The sequence below is a fragment of the Eschscholzia californica genome, unplaced genomic scaffold (assembly GCF_041429995.1).
Source record: "Eschscholzia californica isolate CP2 unplaced genomic scaffold, dmEscCali1.0.p SCAF_3, whole genome shotgun sequence".
Lineage (NCBI taxonomy): Eukaryota > Viridiplantae > Streptophyta > Magnoliopsida > Ranunculales > Papaveraceae > Eschscholzia > Eschscholzia californica.
This window is the reverse complement of record NW_028238420.1, coordinates 42576757-42593144: the sequence shown is the minus strand read 5'-3', so window position 1 is coordinate 42593144 and position 16388 is coordinate 42576757. Positions and strand designations below refer to the sequence as shown.

The following is a 16388-nucleotide window of genomic DNA, read 5'->3' as shown; positions in this document are numbered from 1 at the left end:
CAAGGGCAAAAAATTATTCATCTACTTCCAAAACTACCCTAATGACAACTTATACAAAATAATTCATTTTATCTCTCTCTTACACTTCAGTCACTTACTCCATACATCTCTCCACCTCACCTCTTATCATTCACCAAGGTCATTATATTCTCCTTCTCCCACCACCACCCGCCACCACTACAAGCAACTCTCGCTTCTCTCCCTTTTTTCTCTCATCTCTGTCCGAAGAAGGGTTCGCCTTCTCTTTCACGGGCAGAGAAGAGAGAGGGGAGAGAGAGGGTAAAGGCATCATAAAGTGTTAAAGATGTCTCATTTCCTCACACTTTCTCCCTGCCCCTTGAAAATACTCTTATTTGAAGTTTAACACATACTACCACTCATTTTAAAACTTTACTTGTGAGTGGTTTTTACCTAGAGTATTTATTACTGTTTCCTAAAAATAATCCTTATGATGTAACAAGGGCCAAGTTAGGTGCGGGAATCAGGCGCCCACGAGCACTCGAAGTATCGGGTCGGGTACCAAATTACAATGCATACTAGGGTTAATCAGGCGAGCAATAAATTCACCTTGCGGATTGCGTGCCTAAACCCATTAAGAAGTTCGAGTAATTCGAATATGGGCGGGCGATTAACAGTAAGCACGTAACTTGAAAAATCTCACTTCATCCTCTCTTTTTATAAAGTCCCATACACTTTCCTAACTCTAAAGAGGCAATGCGAGACTAAAACTAGAAGACATTTGTGTTGCTCTTTTTAGGAATTTAATAATGAAGAATTTTCATGAGATTGCGGTAATATAAACTTATCTCACTCCTTGTTCTTTCAAGCCAAACACACGATTTCACTAACTCAGAAGGACTTCTCTTAGGGCATTGCAAAGCATGGAAACATGGATTGTTGGACTTTCATCAACACAAAAGTATGTAATTTGGTCGTACTTCATTCGGATGACGCTAAGTAACAAGTTGAATCAGTTAATTTGGTAAAGTCTTCAAAAAAAAAGAAGATAATTTGGTAAAGTAATTCATTCATGTCACAAAACCTTAAAATTTTCATATGATATGAAAGTTCCCCAACTGTCTTTAACAACAACAACAAAAAAATGCCCCAATTTGCTCTCTTTCTCTACATCTCAATATCTTCCAACACATGAAACTATGAAAGTAAAATTTTACTATCTTACCTACCATCTTAGGTTTTGACCAATCAAAAGTCTACAATAATTGGGTTCTAATTCAAACACACCATCTTGAGAGAGAAACAGAGAGAGAGAGAAGAAACAAATCTTTAAGCTGCAAATGTATACTACTAAAAAAAAATAGAGAGATGGTAATCTAACATCAAACCCATCCATCCCTATCTGCTAAAAATATCAAATTCAACAACTTTATATGATATCCATTTTTGAGACTACCCTGTTCACTATTTCCATTTGTTGTTCTATTCACCAATTTTCAATACCTAATCCCATACAAAAACTCCAGAGTGTTTTGTTCTTTCTCATCAATTGATCAATCAAACTTAAACTTTTGATACCCATTTCATTTTTGGGACTTTCTGTTCATTATTTCCATCTGTTATATAGTACATCATATTTAGGACCTAATTTATGCACAACACCAGAGTGATTCTTGTCAATTGATCCACCAAGTTTATCTCTTTGAAGTATTTTGAATACACGACAAGTAAGTAAACTATCTGAACCAGCTTGATGACCAGGCCCAACCCTATCAACTTTAAAATAATCAGCTAGGTATTCTAATCCACCATGAAGATTACAGAATTTCATCAAATGCTTGATATCATAAAGAATTGGAAAGTAAGTCTTGATCAATTCAAGAAACTCATTTTGATTATCAGGGAGATTCTTGCCAATAAGAAGTTTTATCAAATACCCAATATCATTACGACCATCAAAAGTTACCCATTGAACACTATCATTCATAAGAATCCCAGAAGGCATTAAAAGTTCAGCAAATTTAACACCATCGATACCCTTTTCTTTGTTCTTCTGAAAATTAATCCCACTTCTTGTCAACAATTCGATCGAAGCTTCGACGGATTTATCTCTATCAACATCAAAATCACGAAAATTGAATTGCCAAACAATGTATTTATCTGTTTTTTTACAAATTGGGAGTTCTCCTTGTTCATTAGAAAAAGTTAACCCTAATTGGATTAGGTTCGTCCCATTCACATTTTTATGTAACATTTCGTAACAATGATTACTGATGGTAACCCCTTCAGGTCGATCGTCATTATAAAGAGTCCCCGGGAATTCGGTATCCATAGCTATATAAGGGTACTTATTAACTATATCTTGAATTTCTTTGATTTCATATTCAAGATTATCACTCCATACTTCTCTGAATTCAGTCGCTCTGACTCTAGGTTGTTGACTCGAACTCGCCATTCTTAAAGAATGGATTAAAGAACAAGAACTGATTATTAACAGGTAATCAAAGAAAGAATTTCGTAACTAAATTTTAACCTAATAAAATTGTACTAGCTGATCTTTCTTTCTTTCTTTAAGTCGTCGATCTTCAAAAACCCTACCACCTTATTAACTGTAATCGAAGAGAGAGAAAACTGGATATAGCGAGAGAGAGAGAGAGATCTCACCTGAACTGAACTGCCTTGAATTGTCGTCGTGAAATCTCTCTCAGAAACTAGGGTTTCAGTCACATTACTGTGAGCTCGCGATAACAGAATTTTCTTTCTTGGTTCTTGGAGAAATGGAAGAGAAATCTGAAGACGACGAAATTCCAGGGTTTATGTAATACTTATACTACTATAAGAATCAGAATCTTATCCAGTATTTCAAAATTAACCCCTATGCTTTTGGATATCTTTTTAGATGATCCTCGGACCTTTTCAATTCATATTGACCAAACTTATTTGTTTCATTTTATTACTATTAATGATTTTTTTCTTTTTCTTTTTTTTTTTCGTATTTTTCAGCAGATTAATGAATCTGACCCCCTTGCAACAACAAAAGGAAATCCGGTCCACCACCCTTTGGTGTAACGGTTGGACACCCCTCTTAAGCCCATGAGGTCGTGGGATCGAGTCTCGGTGGAAGCAGTTTATCACCCAGATTTATCCAATGTAATTTAGACAATAAATAAAGTAGATATTATCGGGCTTTAGACTCTTTGTTGTCAGACTTTATGCCTCTTTAATGATTAGTTTAACTTAGGCGACATCCTAAGTCGAGCGGTCGAACCAAATCCAAACGGTTTAACCCCTATGTTATTAAGTTTTGTGGTAGTTCATCTTGATGCAACGGTAAACAATTTAATTTGTCGTTTGATAAACTTCTCTATATATGCCCAATCTTGCACTCCTCAAACTGGTTTGGTTAATCTTCAATATATCAAATAATTAGACCTTTCGATCATCCCTTGTTGGCTGATAATGATTGTATAGACCTAAAGTTTCATATTTACCTACTAAACTTTATTAAGCAATCAATTACTCACTAATACACTATACAACTTCAAAGAATTCATTTTTACAAGATTTATTAAGCAATCCAACCAATTGATAAGGCCAAAGAATACACTACATATAACAAAAAAAAAGGAAAAAAAAGGACCATACTAATCGAATCAGCCATCAAAAAAAAGGGGAAAAAACCATACTAGTTGAGCTTCGGTTACGGCAGTGGTTGCTTTGAATTAGATCGGATAGGATGAACACGAGGGAATTGATGTGAATGAGGAAGTCAAAGAATAAGGTATGGTTGCAATAGGTTCACGTTGACATGCTAGATCGTTTATATCTCGAACGATGTTAAAAACTGCTTCTGGTTGTGCTAGTTTAAGTGCATTTTCTGACATTTTCTTCAGTTCTTCTGATTTTGTGCTGAACCATTCGGCGACTAGTACTGCTGTTTCTTTTGGACTTCGGAAGAAAACTCCTGCACCGTTATCTACAACATAGGGGACGTTCCCCCTCTCCTGGAAGAAAACCAAATATTCTTTTTTGATGAATTCAAGAACAACAAGAAAAAGTAAGTAAAAACTAAGATCATTCTAAGGTCGTGTTTCGTTTTTTATGTTTTAAATTCAGATCTGAAATCCCACTCGAGATTTAAATTGAGTTGAATCAGATTTCAAAATGTTTGTTTTTTGTATTTGACTTGTGTGTCTGACTCGTCTAGCTGATTTTGGTCCATTTGACTCCAACTTAAAATAAGGTTGAAGTATGAGCTCATTTTCTGAATTAACCTAAAATGGCTATTGTGCCCCTGATTGAAACAAGTCAAACCCAAAAAAACTTAGATTCAGACAAGTCAGACTCATAATAGTCGGATTTGTAGAATAAAGCAACACCACCTAAATGTTGTCATTTTAGGCGCTAGTGCACATAAGAGTTTCGTTTTGCAGTTCTATGTTGATGGATTGCAACAAGAGAACAGAATGCAATGGTTATAAAAACAGGTTTTTTACAGGAACAACCAATTCGACATCAGCGTCTAGAGTATATAAATCTCAACTAAAAAGGCTGATATGGAACTGTAAATAAATTTACCTGTCCAGGGATAAAATCATTGAGGATGATAGGAAGACCCCTTATAAGAGCCTCGGCTATAGTACCTGGTCCAGCCTACAAACATCAAAAGTGTCGTGAATCCGTGAATTAGAGAAAAACATTATGAAGATTCAAGACATCAAAAGTCTTGAATATAGAGAAAAAACATTATCAACAAGACAGACAAAACTTTAGGGACCTACTTTGGTAATAATGCAGTCACAAGCTCCCATCCATTTCTCCATTTGAGTCTCAAATCCTCTTATCTACAACAAGAAATATAAAATTTAAATTGATTCTTGACGAAATGAAGAAAGTCTTTTAATAATTTGACTGGTTAAAGTAAAAAATAACTGGTTTCCCGTTTAAGAAAAATTAAAGAAGCAAGCGAATCACCTTCACAGGGACTTTCCATTCGATTGATTCAAGAGTAGATGCTAACATTTTGTTACGACCACAGATGATAACGATTTGACCAATTGGACGACCACTTTCTTTGTCAAAGAGAGATTCCCCGAGAGCCTTTGCAGTTTTCTTAACAGGGCCCATTCCTTCACCGCCTCCCATCAACAAAACTGCAGGCAAGTCAGCGTCCATCTCGAGTTCCTTCCGTATCTGATCCTGTACAATGAAAGAAGTCGAATATACTACCAATATAAAAAAACATTTTTCCTTGCATTAGAGGACCTATGCACAATTGGTGTCGTTTACATATATACCTATCGATCTTAAATCTAACCTTAGAAAGAATCGCCCGACAAAAAGAGGGCCGAACTGGCAAGCCAAAAACACGAATCTGAGAAGATTCTAATCCATCAAGTAGAGCTCTCTTGGCTACCTCCTCTGAGGGGCAGTAGCATCTGTTGACACCGGTGTTGAACCTGAACGAAAAAGAGACTTCTCATGTTAAAGCCCTCGCTAATCTATTTCCCTTATGTGTCAACAAATCTTATATATTGGGCTAAAAATCAGGCCGGGTTTGGGATCTAGGTTCAAGAAAATGAATCACAAAGTCGTAAACCACGTAATATCTATCAAGAACAAAAGCTCTTTTGTTTCCAACCAAAACATCTCAAAGTACCTGCAAACACTATATCCATAAAAAGAAAATAACAATAAGATAGTTTTTTTTCCCTGTCCTATCAAACCATCCGAATTTTGAACCATGAGAATGCTAAAAACAGAACTTTAAAAGCTACCGACTCACCATGTTCGGTGACAGGTATTGAGGTCTGTAATTACAGTAACAAATACTACTTTCTTCTGAAGTCCTTGCCATTTAAGCACCCACAAAGGAATATGTTGCATAAGAGGATGAACGCTGATTATAATGTCTGGTTTATACTCCATTAGACCAGCTTCAACCTCTCTGTAGTTACACATTCATGTAAAAAGTTAGTAATTTGCTAACATATTCAATGCTCTATAATATTATACCACTCAAGTTTCCTTCATAAACCGTTTAAAACACTTGAACTAAGATTGAATTTCAACCACAATATGATCGAGGGCAGAAGCAATATAATTTGAACTCACAATTGAAAAGCAAGATTAGACATACATCGTTATGACATAATAGAATTACATAAACTAATTGCGGAAACAATTAATTTTGGTCACGGATCACAAATGAGAGAATCTCAAAAGTTTTGAATTTGCACAATAACCAAAAGCAAGATTAGAGACAGTTACGATTTTGGGCTAACTAGATAGTGAAAGACTTGAAACAAAAACGTACTTGGCGTAAAAGGCGGCAATGGCGGCAAGATAAACACAGTGAATCCAACGAGGGGAAGTACTATGAAATGCAACTTTCCAAAGTTGAACATGTTTCACCATGAATTTGTATTGACTCTCCATGTCATTCAATGGCCAACCTGTATATTCTTTCCATACATCCTTCACAAAGACCTAAAATCGAACAACCCAAATATGCAAATACATAAATAAACAGAATTGTTCATATTTTATGGGATCTTAACCATAATAAACTAGAAAGACAATATAAAATTCTAAAGCAAAAAATAACAAGGAACACCCAAAATCAAAGGAACCCTAAAAATAAACTCTAGAAACAGAACACAATTTCATAACTAAACTAAAAACAAACAAAAACCCAAATGAAATTAGGAAAAATAAATCAAAACCCAGAATTCAGAATTTAAAATAAAGTTCACATACCCTATATTCATCCCCAAATTCTAATTTAAAAGCATCACGAATAGCTTCAGCTGAAGCACGATGACCACCACCAGTATCACTCATCAAAATCAAAACGTTTTTTGTAGTTTCAGCTCCAATTTGAGTCAACTCAACCGTGGTCGATCCATCATCATAATCATCATCATCTGAAACCCCTCCATATGAGCATCTCTTTGGGTGATGATGATGATGATGATGGTTATTAAAATAACCAACACTCTCAAAAACTGCATCTCTTATTGATTTCCTCGGGGAAGCCACTGATGTAACCATGGAGATTTTATAGTGATATACCCACTTGTTAAAAATGGAGGGTTGAATCTCTTAGAAGTTTGCCGCCGGGGAGAAACCAACCTCCTGGCAAAAGCCAAGGAGATGGGTAAAAAAGTTAGAGAGAGAAAGAGTGTGTTGGTCTGTGTGTGTATATTGTTGGGTGGGGGGGTTAGAGAAGAAGGAAGGAAGGGTAAACGGAGAGAAATGCACGGTGGAGCGCGACAACTGGACAAGAATATGTGAATGGCCGTTAGTAGTTTTTAGAGAGAGGGAGAGAGGGAGAGAGGGAGAGAGAGAGAGAGAGAGTGACCGAGCTGGCCTATAATATTAATTCGGTGGAATTGTTGGAAGAATTTATTCGCTGGTTTATTATAGCATTCTTTGGTATTTGAGAATAGGACAATTTCGAATATTCTTATGACATCCGCATCTTTCAGCAGTATGTCATTTGATATTAAACACTTTCATATTGTGCCATCTTTAGGGCATCTTGGGGGACAATATGCCCATACAATACTTTTATAAACCCATAAATTAATTTTTTTTTGTTGGAAAATTTACTAGCACGATTACATTATATAATAGAAATAAGTTTGGAAATATATTTTCAGAATCTATTGTTTTGAGTTATCCGAAAGTATTTCGCGAGTTTGTTTGCTGCTTTATTGTGGATTCCGACAATGTAGGAGAACTGAATGTTGCTGAGTAGAGGTATAAAATTTTTAGCTTGTTGGACGAAAAAAAAATTAATCTCAATACAACACTATGTTTCCTTAAGAATAATATAGAGACAATGAGTATTATTCAACGAAAGGAGGGTCATTCATGAAACAATAGTTCGTTTTATTTCAATTGCTTAGCAGAGGTATTTTCTGGTAGTAAAATTCACCTTAAGTTCGTCTCTGTCTTAGCTAATTCACCATAAACAATTAAAACATATTCACTGAAAGAAAATAAAACATTTTATGGGGTTGTTGTGTTTAAATTTATTCTGGGTTCGTTTATGAGCCGTTAGCCCACGTAGAATAATAACTTGGAAGAAAATTCATGCACGTAAAGTGACGTTTTTGTCTTTCTAATATTTTTAGTTGTCATAAGAAGAAATTACTCATAGAAATAACATATTATGAACAACTAATTATATTTCATAGTAGTTCATAAGGTGTTGTAAATTAGGAGATACCTAAAGAGAAATAAAATCTTAAAATCGAATATTATCTTTTCAATCACGAGAGAAATATTTTTTTGTGAAAATTCTATATAAAATATCATGCAGATAATGGCCGATGCAATGATATAAATAAACTAACAAGTTCGTCAATCTAAACCAATCACAAAGTAACATTAATAATATCCGTTCCCATCCCTTCACCTTTTCAAGTATTCAACAATTGAGTTTTCTTTTAAGTATCTCAACATTACATTTATTGTTGTCACGTCATATTGGGATTTAAGTTGAGTGTTGCATTGGAGAATAATTTTTGTTAAAAACTCAAGTAATCCTAGGTGTCAGTTTGAGTTTTTGAAGTTGAGTGTTGCATTGGATATGCTCTAAGTGTCAATATAGAGACACTCTAATTTTTGTTTGGAGGGGGTAGCCAGTAATGACTTAATCAGTGGCGGGCTGAGAGTTCGGGGGCCCGGTGCGAAAAAATATTGAGGGCCCTTTCTTTGATAACGTTAAAACCCCGAATTTTTTTTTCAAACATAATGCATTTAGCAAAAATCCAAAATTAAGCTAGAAACTTTTTCTTATCTCAAATGAATCTAAGTTGTCTATTTTTTTTCTCCGAAAACTTTGTTTAAGCAAAAAATCTCACACATCGAGCTAAATTTATTCTATGAAAAAAAATTAACACTAAATAGCATACTTCACAATTACGCTTTAATTAAAACTAGTGATTTATCTACAATTAATAGTTGTTGTTACTATTAATACTTCGAGGGGATAATGAATTGAGATAATAAACAAAAAAAATTTGATAAAGGGAGTGTATCGAACTTGTGACCTTATGCTTGTTGTGCAAAATATTTTCCAACTAAGCTACAATTCATTTTTTGAATCATTTTAATTACATTTTCTTGTTACTAGACTTAATTTAAGATTTAGGGGTCCTCCAGTAAAGAAAGGAGGCGTGTAAGAAAAAGAAAGATGACAGGAAGGAGAGGAAGAAAAACTTTGAAGCTTTATATATCTAGTTTTGTTCTTTTAGTTTTATTATCGGCATCTAACTCGTCTAAATAAACATGTTTATGAAATAATAATGACATTTTGTCTAGAGTCATGGTGGAACCAACCTACTAGTATTTACCTAAATGTCTATGTTGGGGGCTACAGAATGATAACGTTGGGCCTTATAACATCATAGCCCAGATCAAGTCTTGTTGTCCCATAAAATGGAAAAAACAAAGAAAAAAAACCTAAATTGTAGCCAAACAAACTCAAACCCGTGACCTTGATAGCACGAGCCAATGCACGAGCCAACTGAGCTAACATGATAACACGTTTTATATTTCCCTTTAAATTATAAGTTCGTTGCTCAATTTGATTTTCTAGATATGGGACCCTTGGGAAGAGGGGGTCCGGTGCGAAGGCACCGATCGCATCCCCTCACCCACGCCCTGCCCTGATGACTTTGCATGACATTCCAAGTCTTCAAATGTCAGTGACATTCACTAACAGACATTTCAAAGTCTGTGATTGTCAGTGGCATTCAGTTACAAACTTTTTAAAGTCTGTGATTGTTACTGACATTCAACTACAGACATTTTAAAATTCGCAAACGTCAGCGGCATTCGCAAATCCATTGACTCTGGTAGACTTGGACATTCATTGATATTTTGGTGGATTCTAGTCTAAAAAGAGAGTCAAATTTGTCAACAAAAAAGTAAGAGACTTTCATTGACATTTCGATGGCTTCTACTTTAATTTATAATTAAAATGACATATTTTTACTGATATTTCAAAAGTATTTTGATATTTTCCAAAATCTATTTCACTTTTAAATTTAATATACATTATTCTCAAAGTTTTTTTTCTTATACTTCATTTGGTTAATTGAAATCGGCCAGGCCGACCGACCAAACTCAACCGAATCAAATTGAACCGAACTTAACGAAGTCGGTTGACGATTTGATCGGCTCGACCTCGGTCGATGATTTAGTGGACATTGAATGGTAGAATTGAGCTTCCATGCTCCCATGATGATCTTAAAGGTTTTTGTATGACCTTTAAAGTCCAAGATGTATTTAGTGATGGTAGTTAATTAATGTATTTTTTTCATGATGTATCCACACTATATTGATGTAATGCTCGTAGTGTCCCTGTAAAAAAATAAAAAATGATATTATAGTAATATATTTTATATGATATGATATATATATATATATAATAATATCATATTGGTTATTAATCTATTTATCACAGTATGTTACACTTTCATAGACATGAAATCCATGAAACTCCATACAATGTCAACGAAAATTGACATTGAGAATCCTTGCAGAATTATACAATGTCAATATAGATGTCATTGAAATCATAATGAGAATTAATAAAAGTCCGTGGACTCTCAATTGTTAATGAAAATGTACATGGACATGAAGTTTACGAATGTGAACCAAAATCTTGATTGACAACCCCCCTGTCTTCAGTGAAAAATCTCTAAAACAACTCTGCTTTTTAATGCACATGTGAGTCACTCTTCAATTCAATAGATAAAAAGTAAGAGATTTCTATTGGTTAGAATTCTAAAGTGATACTTAGAGAGTCTCAAGGAGACATTCTGATTTTTTAGTGTCTCTCTTGAGAGTTCTCTATTAATAAATGTTGCACATCATCACAGAGTGTCTAGTTGAGTGTCCCATTGGAGTAGATATTTTAACAAAATTTCTATAAATCTTAAGTGACACTTTAAGTTTAGAGTTTGAGTGTCCCATTGGAGATCTCTTATTCCCTCAAATTATTAAAATCAAGTTTATCTTAAAGATTAAAGGATTATACGGCAAATGAATCACAACTCCTAAATAATATTCATATTTGAAAAAAGATGTTTGTCCTAATCAATCTTTTCCTTTCTATTTTGTTATATAGATTACAATACTTCATAATGCATTATGTGATGAAATACGAGATTTCACAAAATTTAAAAGCGATAAAAGTATGCTGAGAAAAAACCACGTTTATTATGAGTTTTTATTTTTGAAATATTTTCATCTGAAACTGCACATATTTGGGTAATGATTGATATTTTTTTCTTAAATATCTAATTGTTTATGAATCTAATGTTTACCCTATTAAGTTTGGGGAATATAGCTTTATCTTGAATGGTTGGGATACATTTCATTAATTTATTTTTTGAAGTTTGAGATAATGTTTTTCAAACTTGTCTTTAAATTTACACAATAACATTTTTGTGCTTTTACTAAATTCTCTTAAATTTAATTTTCTAACTTTTTTTTCTATTTTAAATTTTGGTAGAATTGTCTGTATCTGAGAATATTAAGGTCGTATTTCCATGTTATATAATACGAGTAATTTTCATTGATCCTATCTATAAAAGTTGAACTGCAATCACAAATAGACATTTGTTTTTGATAAATTTGTGCATCAATCAATCAATACTGTGTGAAACTGAATATGACCAATTTTAATATTATATCCGAAAATATAACATTAGTAGCGGAATGGATTTTCTCTTGGCAACAACAGTCACAACAATGCTACACATCAAATAACATCCATTATGCCACTATTCTTTGGATCATCTGGAAAACACGATGTGACCATTGCTTTCAACACAAAATTAATACTCTAAGCACAATGATCAACATGATAACAGCTTTTTCGAAAAACGCTCAAAAGGAAAATAAAAACAACCCGACAAAGTCAAGAAAATGGACACCCCCAGATACACCCTTCCTCAAAATTAATGTAGACGCTTCATTTACGAATATTGAATCCATCATTGGAACAAGCCTAATAATACACAACGCAGAATCTAAATTCATAGAAGCTCACGCCACAACATCCAGGGTAAGGAATAGTGAAGAAAGTGAAGCTATAGCTATCCTAAACGACATATTATGGGTGGAAGAACACAACTACAGTTACATTATAATAGAGAGTGACCACCTTAACTTAATCAGCAACATAAATAACAGGAGACACGCAGTTCAGTGGCAATCGATGATACATATACGAAGAATTCAAGAGATCAGAAACAAAATCGAGATAGTCCGATTCAAATACACAGGAAGGAGCTCAAACTCGCAGGCATACAAACTAGCAAAGTGGGCTAGAAAGAAGCATAGAACGAAGACGTAGAAAGATGTTCCTTTGCTTTTAACTTTTTAAATTCTTAATATAATGAATAGTTTCAACAGAAAAAAAAAAAAATAGGACCCACCGACCCAATGGGTCAAATCATAAACTATACTTTCATGTTATGTGGGTCTCACTAACATGATTGTGATGAACTGGCAGAAGACCAAGTCTATAATTGTCGTTTTTGGGTAAGATCCTCATACGAAGGTAGATGTTATATCACTCTCATTACATTAATGATATTAATTTATTTAACTTCAGAAAGGTATAGGACCACTTGCAACAAAAGAAAAGGGTACAGTATTGAATGGATTTTTTTTTTTTTTTTTTTTTTTGAAAACAAAAATGTCCCTTTTTGTGTTTTACGGTGGTTACAATCCATATTGCGCCATGTTTAAATAAATACATTAATACAAAACAACAAACAAATCTTAATGACATGGACGGATGGATCTAGGATTTAAACCCAAGGAAACAAAGTTATACGCTAAACAAAAAAATTACAATTCACAATTCATATACCAAACAAAAAGATATATACCAACAAAAAAATTTAATTAACACACATACATATAAAGTGTAGAGTGTAATAAATGTACATTATATCAAAGACGAAGTCAATTTTTTTTACGTTAGACCGAGCCGATTATAAATTAAAACAGTAAGAAAAATTTGGGTTCATTAGTTTTGGAGTAAACAATTTCGAAAGTAAATACAATTGATTGACCATCGCCAATGAATAGTTACATTCATATTATTTTAAATTACTTTCTCCAACGGAACAAAATAGAAAATTAAAGGAATTGACTATATGACTATTTATGTCTCAAGTGAATCAACAACCACCAAACTACCATTCTTTTTAGGCTAAGGTAATGCATATACGTATGTTATTTTTCTTTTACTAGTAATATTAGAGAGGGATTGGCTTTTTACCAATTGTTGTTTTTATGGAGACTATCAACAACAACTCTTATGGTTTTGTACTATAGATACAAGTCTATCCTTTTTGTAGTAGTCATTAATGGTACAATATTCACACGATTCTGCAATTTCCCCCACCAGGTTGATCTCATTGCTCGCTCCATTCCCTAACACTGTCTTATGTTTAAGGCACCTTTACGAATTCTAAGCAGATATTTTTGGAACCATCAACTCATAGCACAACCTTCTCAAGGTACTATTTAGGTTCCTCAACAAAAAAAAAGGTACTATTTAGTTCAAAAAAAAAAAATGTAGCTTATCAAAGATTTAGCTATCTCCAACTTCTACAATAGGAAAGATGAAACAATCTTTTGCAGCGACAACATGTAACAATATTGAAGTATCAGAGTTTTACCATTGAAGATGCCGTTTGATTTAGTTTAAAAAAGGTATATGACAATGAAAATGGCCTATCATGGTAACTGCGATTATAGAAAATGACTATTTAGGTAGTAAAAGATTTCATAATAGCTAAAAAAACAAGTATATTTCTTTATTAACTAAAACTTGTCAAAATATTATCCCTAATGATATATCAAGTCTAAAATAATATCAGAAATTATCATTCAGGTCATTTTTTAATATTTTGATTCCCAAAATACCCTTATCCATAAAAGCCCCTTTCTCTCACGAAACTGACCAGTTTTGTGGGCGTTTTTCTTCTTCTCCGTGGTTCTTCTTCCTTCTTTCTATTAGTTCCTGATTGTCATCATCATCTTCGCGTGAACGATTTTTGTTTTTCAATTTGTTTAGCAGGGTTAATATAAGCATGCTGAAACCCTAATTTCTGTAGTTCAGAGACTAAGAATTTTGTTTTTCTAATTGATTTTAGCAGAAACGAAAGTTATTGCCTCTTACTTGCTCGCGCTTTGGGGGAAACACAACCCCAGCCGGTGATAATATCAAATCCATCCTTGGATCAGGTATTTTTCTTATTTTATGCTTATCCATCTTTCTTGCTTTGAACTTTCTAAAATTAGATTGTTAGTATGATCTATAAATTAAAATTAGTATGCACACAATTTTTAGGGTTTTCTTTAAATGATTCGTCTCTTGATATATTAGGGTTTTTGGTTTCTAGGTTCTTATGTATTCACTTTGTGGTATTTGAAGTTTGCAACTTTCTCTTGGATTATTAATTTTTAGTTTAGGGTCATATTTACTGTTTGTTTTAATTGGTTCTGGGTGAAAATTGGGTTCGATTATTTAGATTTGAAGTAGTGCTTGGGCTAATCAGAGTATTACAGATTGATGTTTGACGAAATTGTGTTTTACTGATTTGATTAAACTGAAAGTATCATATTGTATTTGCATGGAGAATGATAAACAAGGAAAGATCTAACCTAATCCAAAGAATAAATGTATGTCAAAAACTAGGTATTTTAGGAATTTAAATCCTTACTGGTACGAATTTGTGATAACTGGTTCTAGGTACTGAAGAATCTGATTTTCCTAGGTCTGGTTAGTGGTAGTTTGATAACTTTTAGATCAAGAACTCGTCTGAATTTTAGTCGATTAGTTTTGAATATTTTCACATCAAGATCAATGTGCCAATATCTTCATAGTTATAACATCAAATTTGTTCACCATCAACTAGAGCATTGTAATTGTTCAAGCAAGAACTCGTGCTCGAAGGGTCTTGATGTCTTGTGGGAATCAATTCGTTCTGCAGTTGCAATTGACGGTTAAGAAAAAAATAATGTGAGTACTAAATTACTATTAGAGAAAACTGGATTTATGTGCGGGTGTTGTTGCGGAAAGAAAATACGCCAAGTGATTGAGGAATAGATATATGTCACTACCAAGTTAGCCCCAACTTTTATCGTTTAATCGACAAGCATTTCATAATTAGTATGTAAGATGGATGTTGTGTGTTTGTTATCTACCTTAATGAGTTTTAAGTTGGTTTAGAGGCGTGGTTCTCAAGCGACACAAAGACAAGGTGAAGGTGCAGTACCAAGGTTTAAAAGATGCATTAGATGAAACCAAAAATTTGGAGGTAAAATTTCTACTATCTATAACAGTATTAACTTTTATGCAATGGTTCAAACATATGCTTGATCCAACATTGTTTGGGTATCGTTCTGAATAATTGATTATATACATTGTTATTAATACAGTTTTGATTAAATATGTGTTGTTCAATGATGCAGGAATGGATTCCAGCGTTGAGGATTGCGATGCCTGACAAATTGGGTGTCCGTTTGTGTGGGAGAACAACTATTCGTCCTGATCCATCAAAAACATTATTGGGTCTTGTTAAAGTTGGCTCCCTTGTGGATGCATGGTGGAATGATGGATGGTGGGAAGACATTGTGGTTTCTCAAGAACCAGATGATGAAAGATTTCACATCTACTTAATAGGTAAGGATGAATGACCATGGTTACATTTCAAGTAACACTTGGATTACTGAAGCTTGATGAAATGAAAGCTTTATTTTCAAACCTATTAGGAGATAAGTAAATGCCTTTATGTTGTTCTGCTACTATGTACTTTGTTTAAATTTGAGCATTCTTTTGATCTTGCAGGTGAAGGGCGATTTTCCACATTTAGTTCCCGCGACTTATGACGTTCACAAGATTGGATGTGTAATGCTTGGAGTAACATTAAGGAAAGGCCGGATCTTGTGAGTTTGATTTTATCTGACCTAGAAAAAACTAGGAAAAATGGAGCTAAGTCCTGCAATGGCGATGTTCATTCAGGTTATATGGCGATTTCACACAAGAGACATCTTAATTTCTTTGTTTTGGGTTATTGTTCTTATTTTCTCGGAACTGGGAGGATGTGTTGAAGGATGATGCACTTTCAACTTCATTTGATATTTTTTCAATATCTTGTAAAATAACAGTTGTTGTTTTAATTAAGATTTTGAATAATTTTGTGTGTATGGGTTTTCAGTTATTTGTTACTGTTATCTTGTTCTATTTAGTGATCATAATAAAGGCTAAAGGAGGAAAGTAAGCTACTCCTAAATGAAATTTATTAGCCAGAGGATCATCTTGGAAATACTCTTGATGTTTTTAAACGAATTATTTACTTTCAGATTTTTAGTTGTATGCATTAATG

The 16388-nt window shown here is 33.7% G+C and overlaps 1 protein-coding gene, 1 long non-coding RNA gene and 1 pseudogene across 4 annotated transcripts; 1 reads left to right on the top strand and 2 right to left on the bottom strand.

Annotated features, from left to right (window-relative positions):
- Positions 1-1010: 1010 nt before the first annotated feature.
- Positions 1011-2753, bottom strand: LOC147550500 (putative CCR4-associated factor 1 homolog 6 pseudogene; annotated as a pseudogene). The gene has a single exon (XR_015236721.1). The product of XR_015236721.1 is annotated as a putative CCR4-associated factor 1 homolog 6 pseudogene (transcript).
- Positions 2754-3437: 684 nt separating this feature from the next.
- On the bottom strand, positions 3438-7374 carry LOC147550499 (monogalactosyldiacylglycerol synthase 2, chloroplastic-like). The gene is made up of 8 exons (XM_086665259.1): positions 6718-7374; positions 6275-6447; positions 5744-5905; positions 5276-5417; positions 4933-5157; positions 4740-4802; positions 4537-4611; positions 3438-3962 (listed from the first exon to the last, which is right to left on the bottom strand). Exons 1-8 carry the CDS (start codon positions 7009-7011, stop codon positions 3681-3683), a joined length of 1416 nt encoding a protein of 471 aa, XP_086521385.1. The 5' UTR covers positions 7012-7374; the 3' UTR covers positions 3438-3680.
- Positions 7375-13958: 6584 nt separating this feature from the next.
- Positions 13959-16230, top strand: LOC147550498 (uncharacterized). 2 transcript variants are annotated; one of them, XR_015238936.1, is made up of 4 exons: positions 13959-14244; positions 15233-15320; positions 15475-15685; positions 15851-16230. It is a non-coding gene; the product is annotated as an uncharacterized LOC147550498 (long non-coding RNA). The 2 variants fall into 2 exon arrangements; XR_015238937.1 differs by having other exon boundaries at positions 13964-14244; positions 15224-15320.
- The last annotated feature ends 158 nt before the right edge of the window (positions 16231-16388 follow it).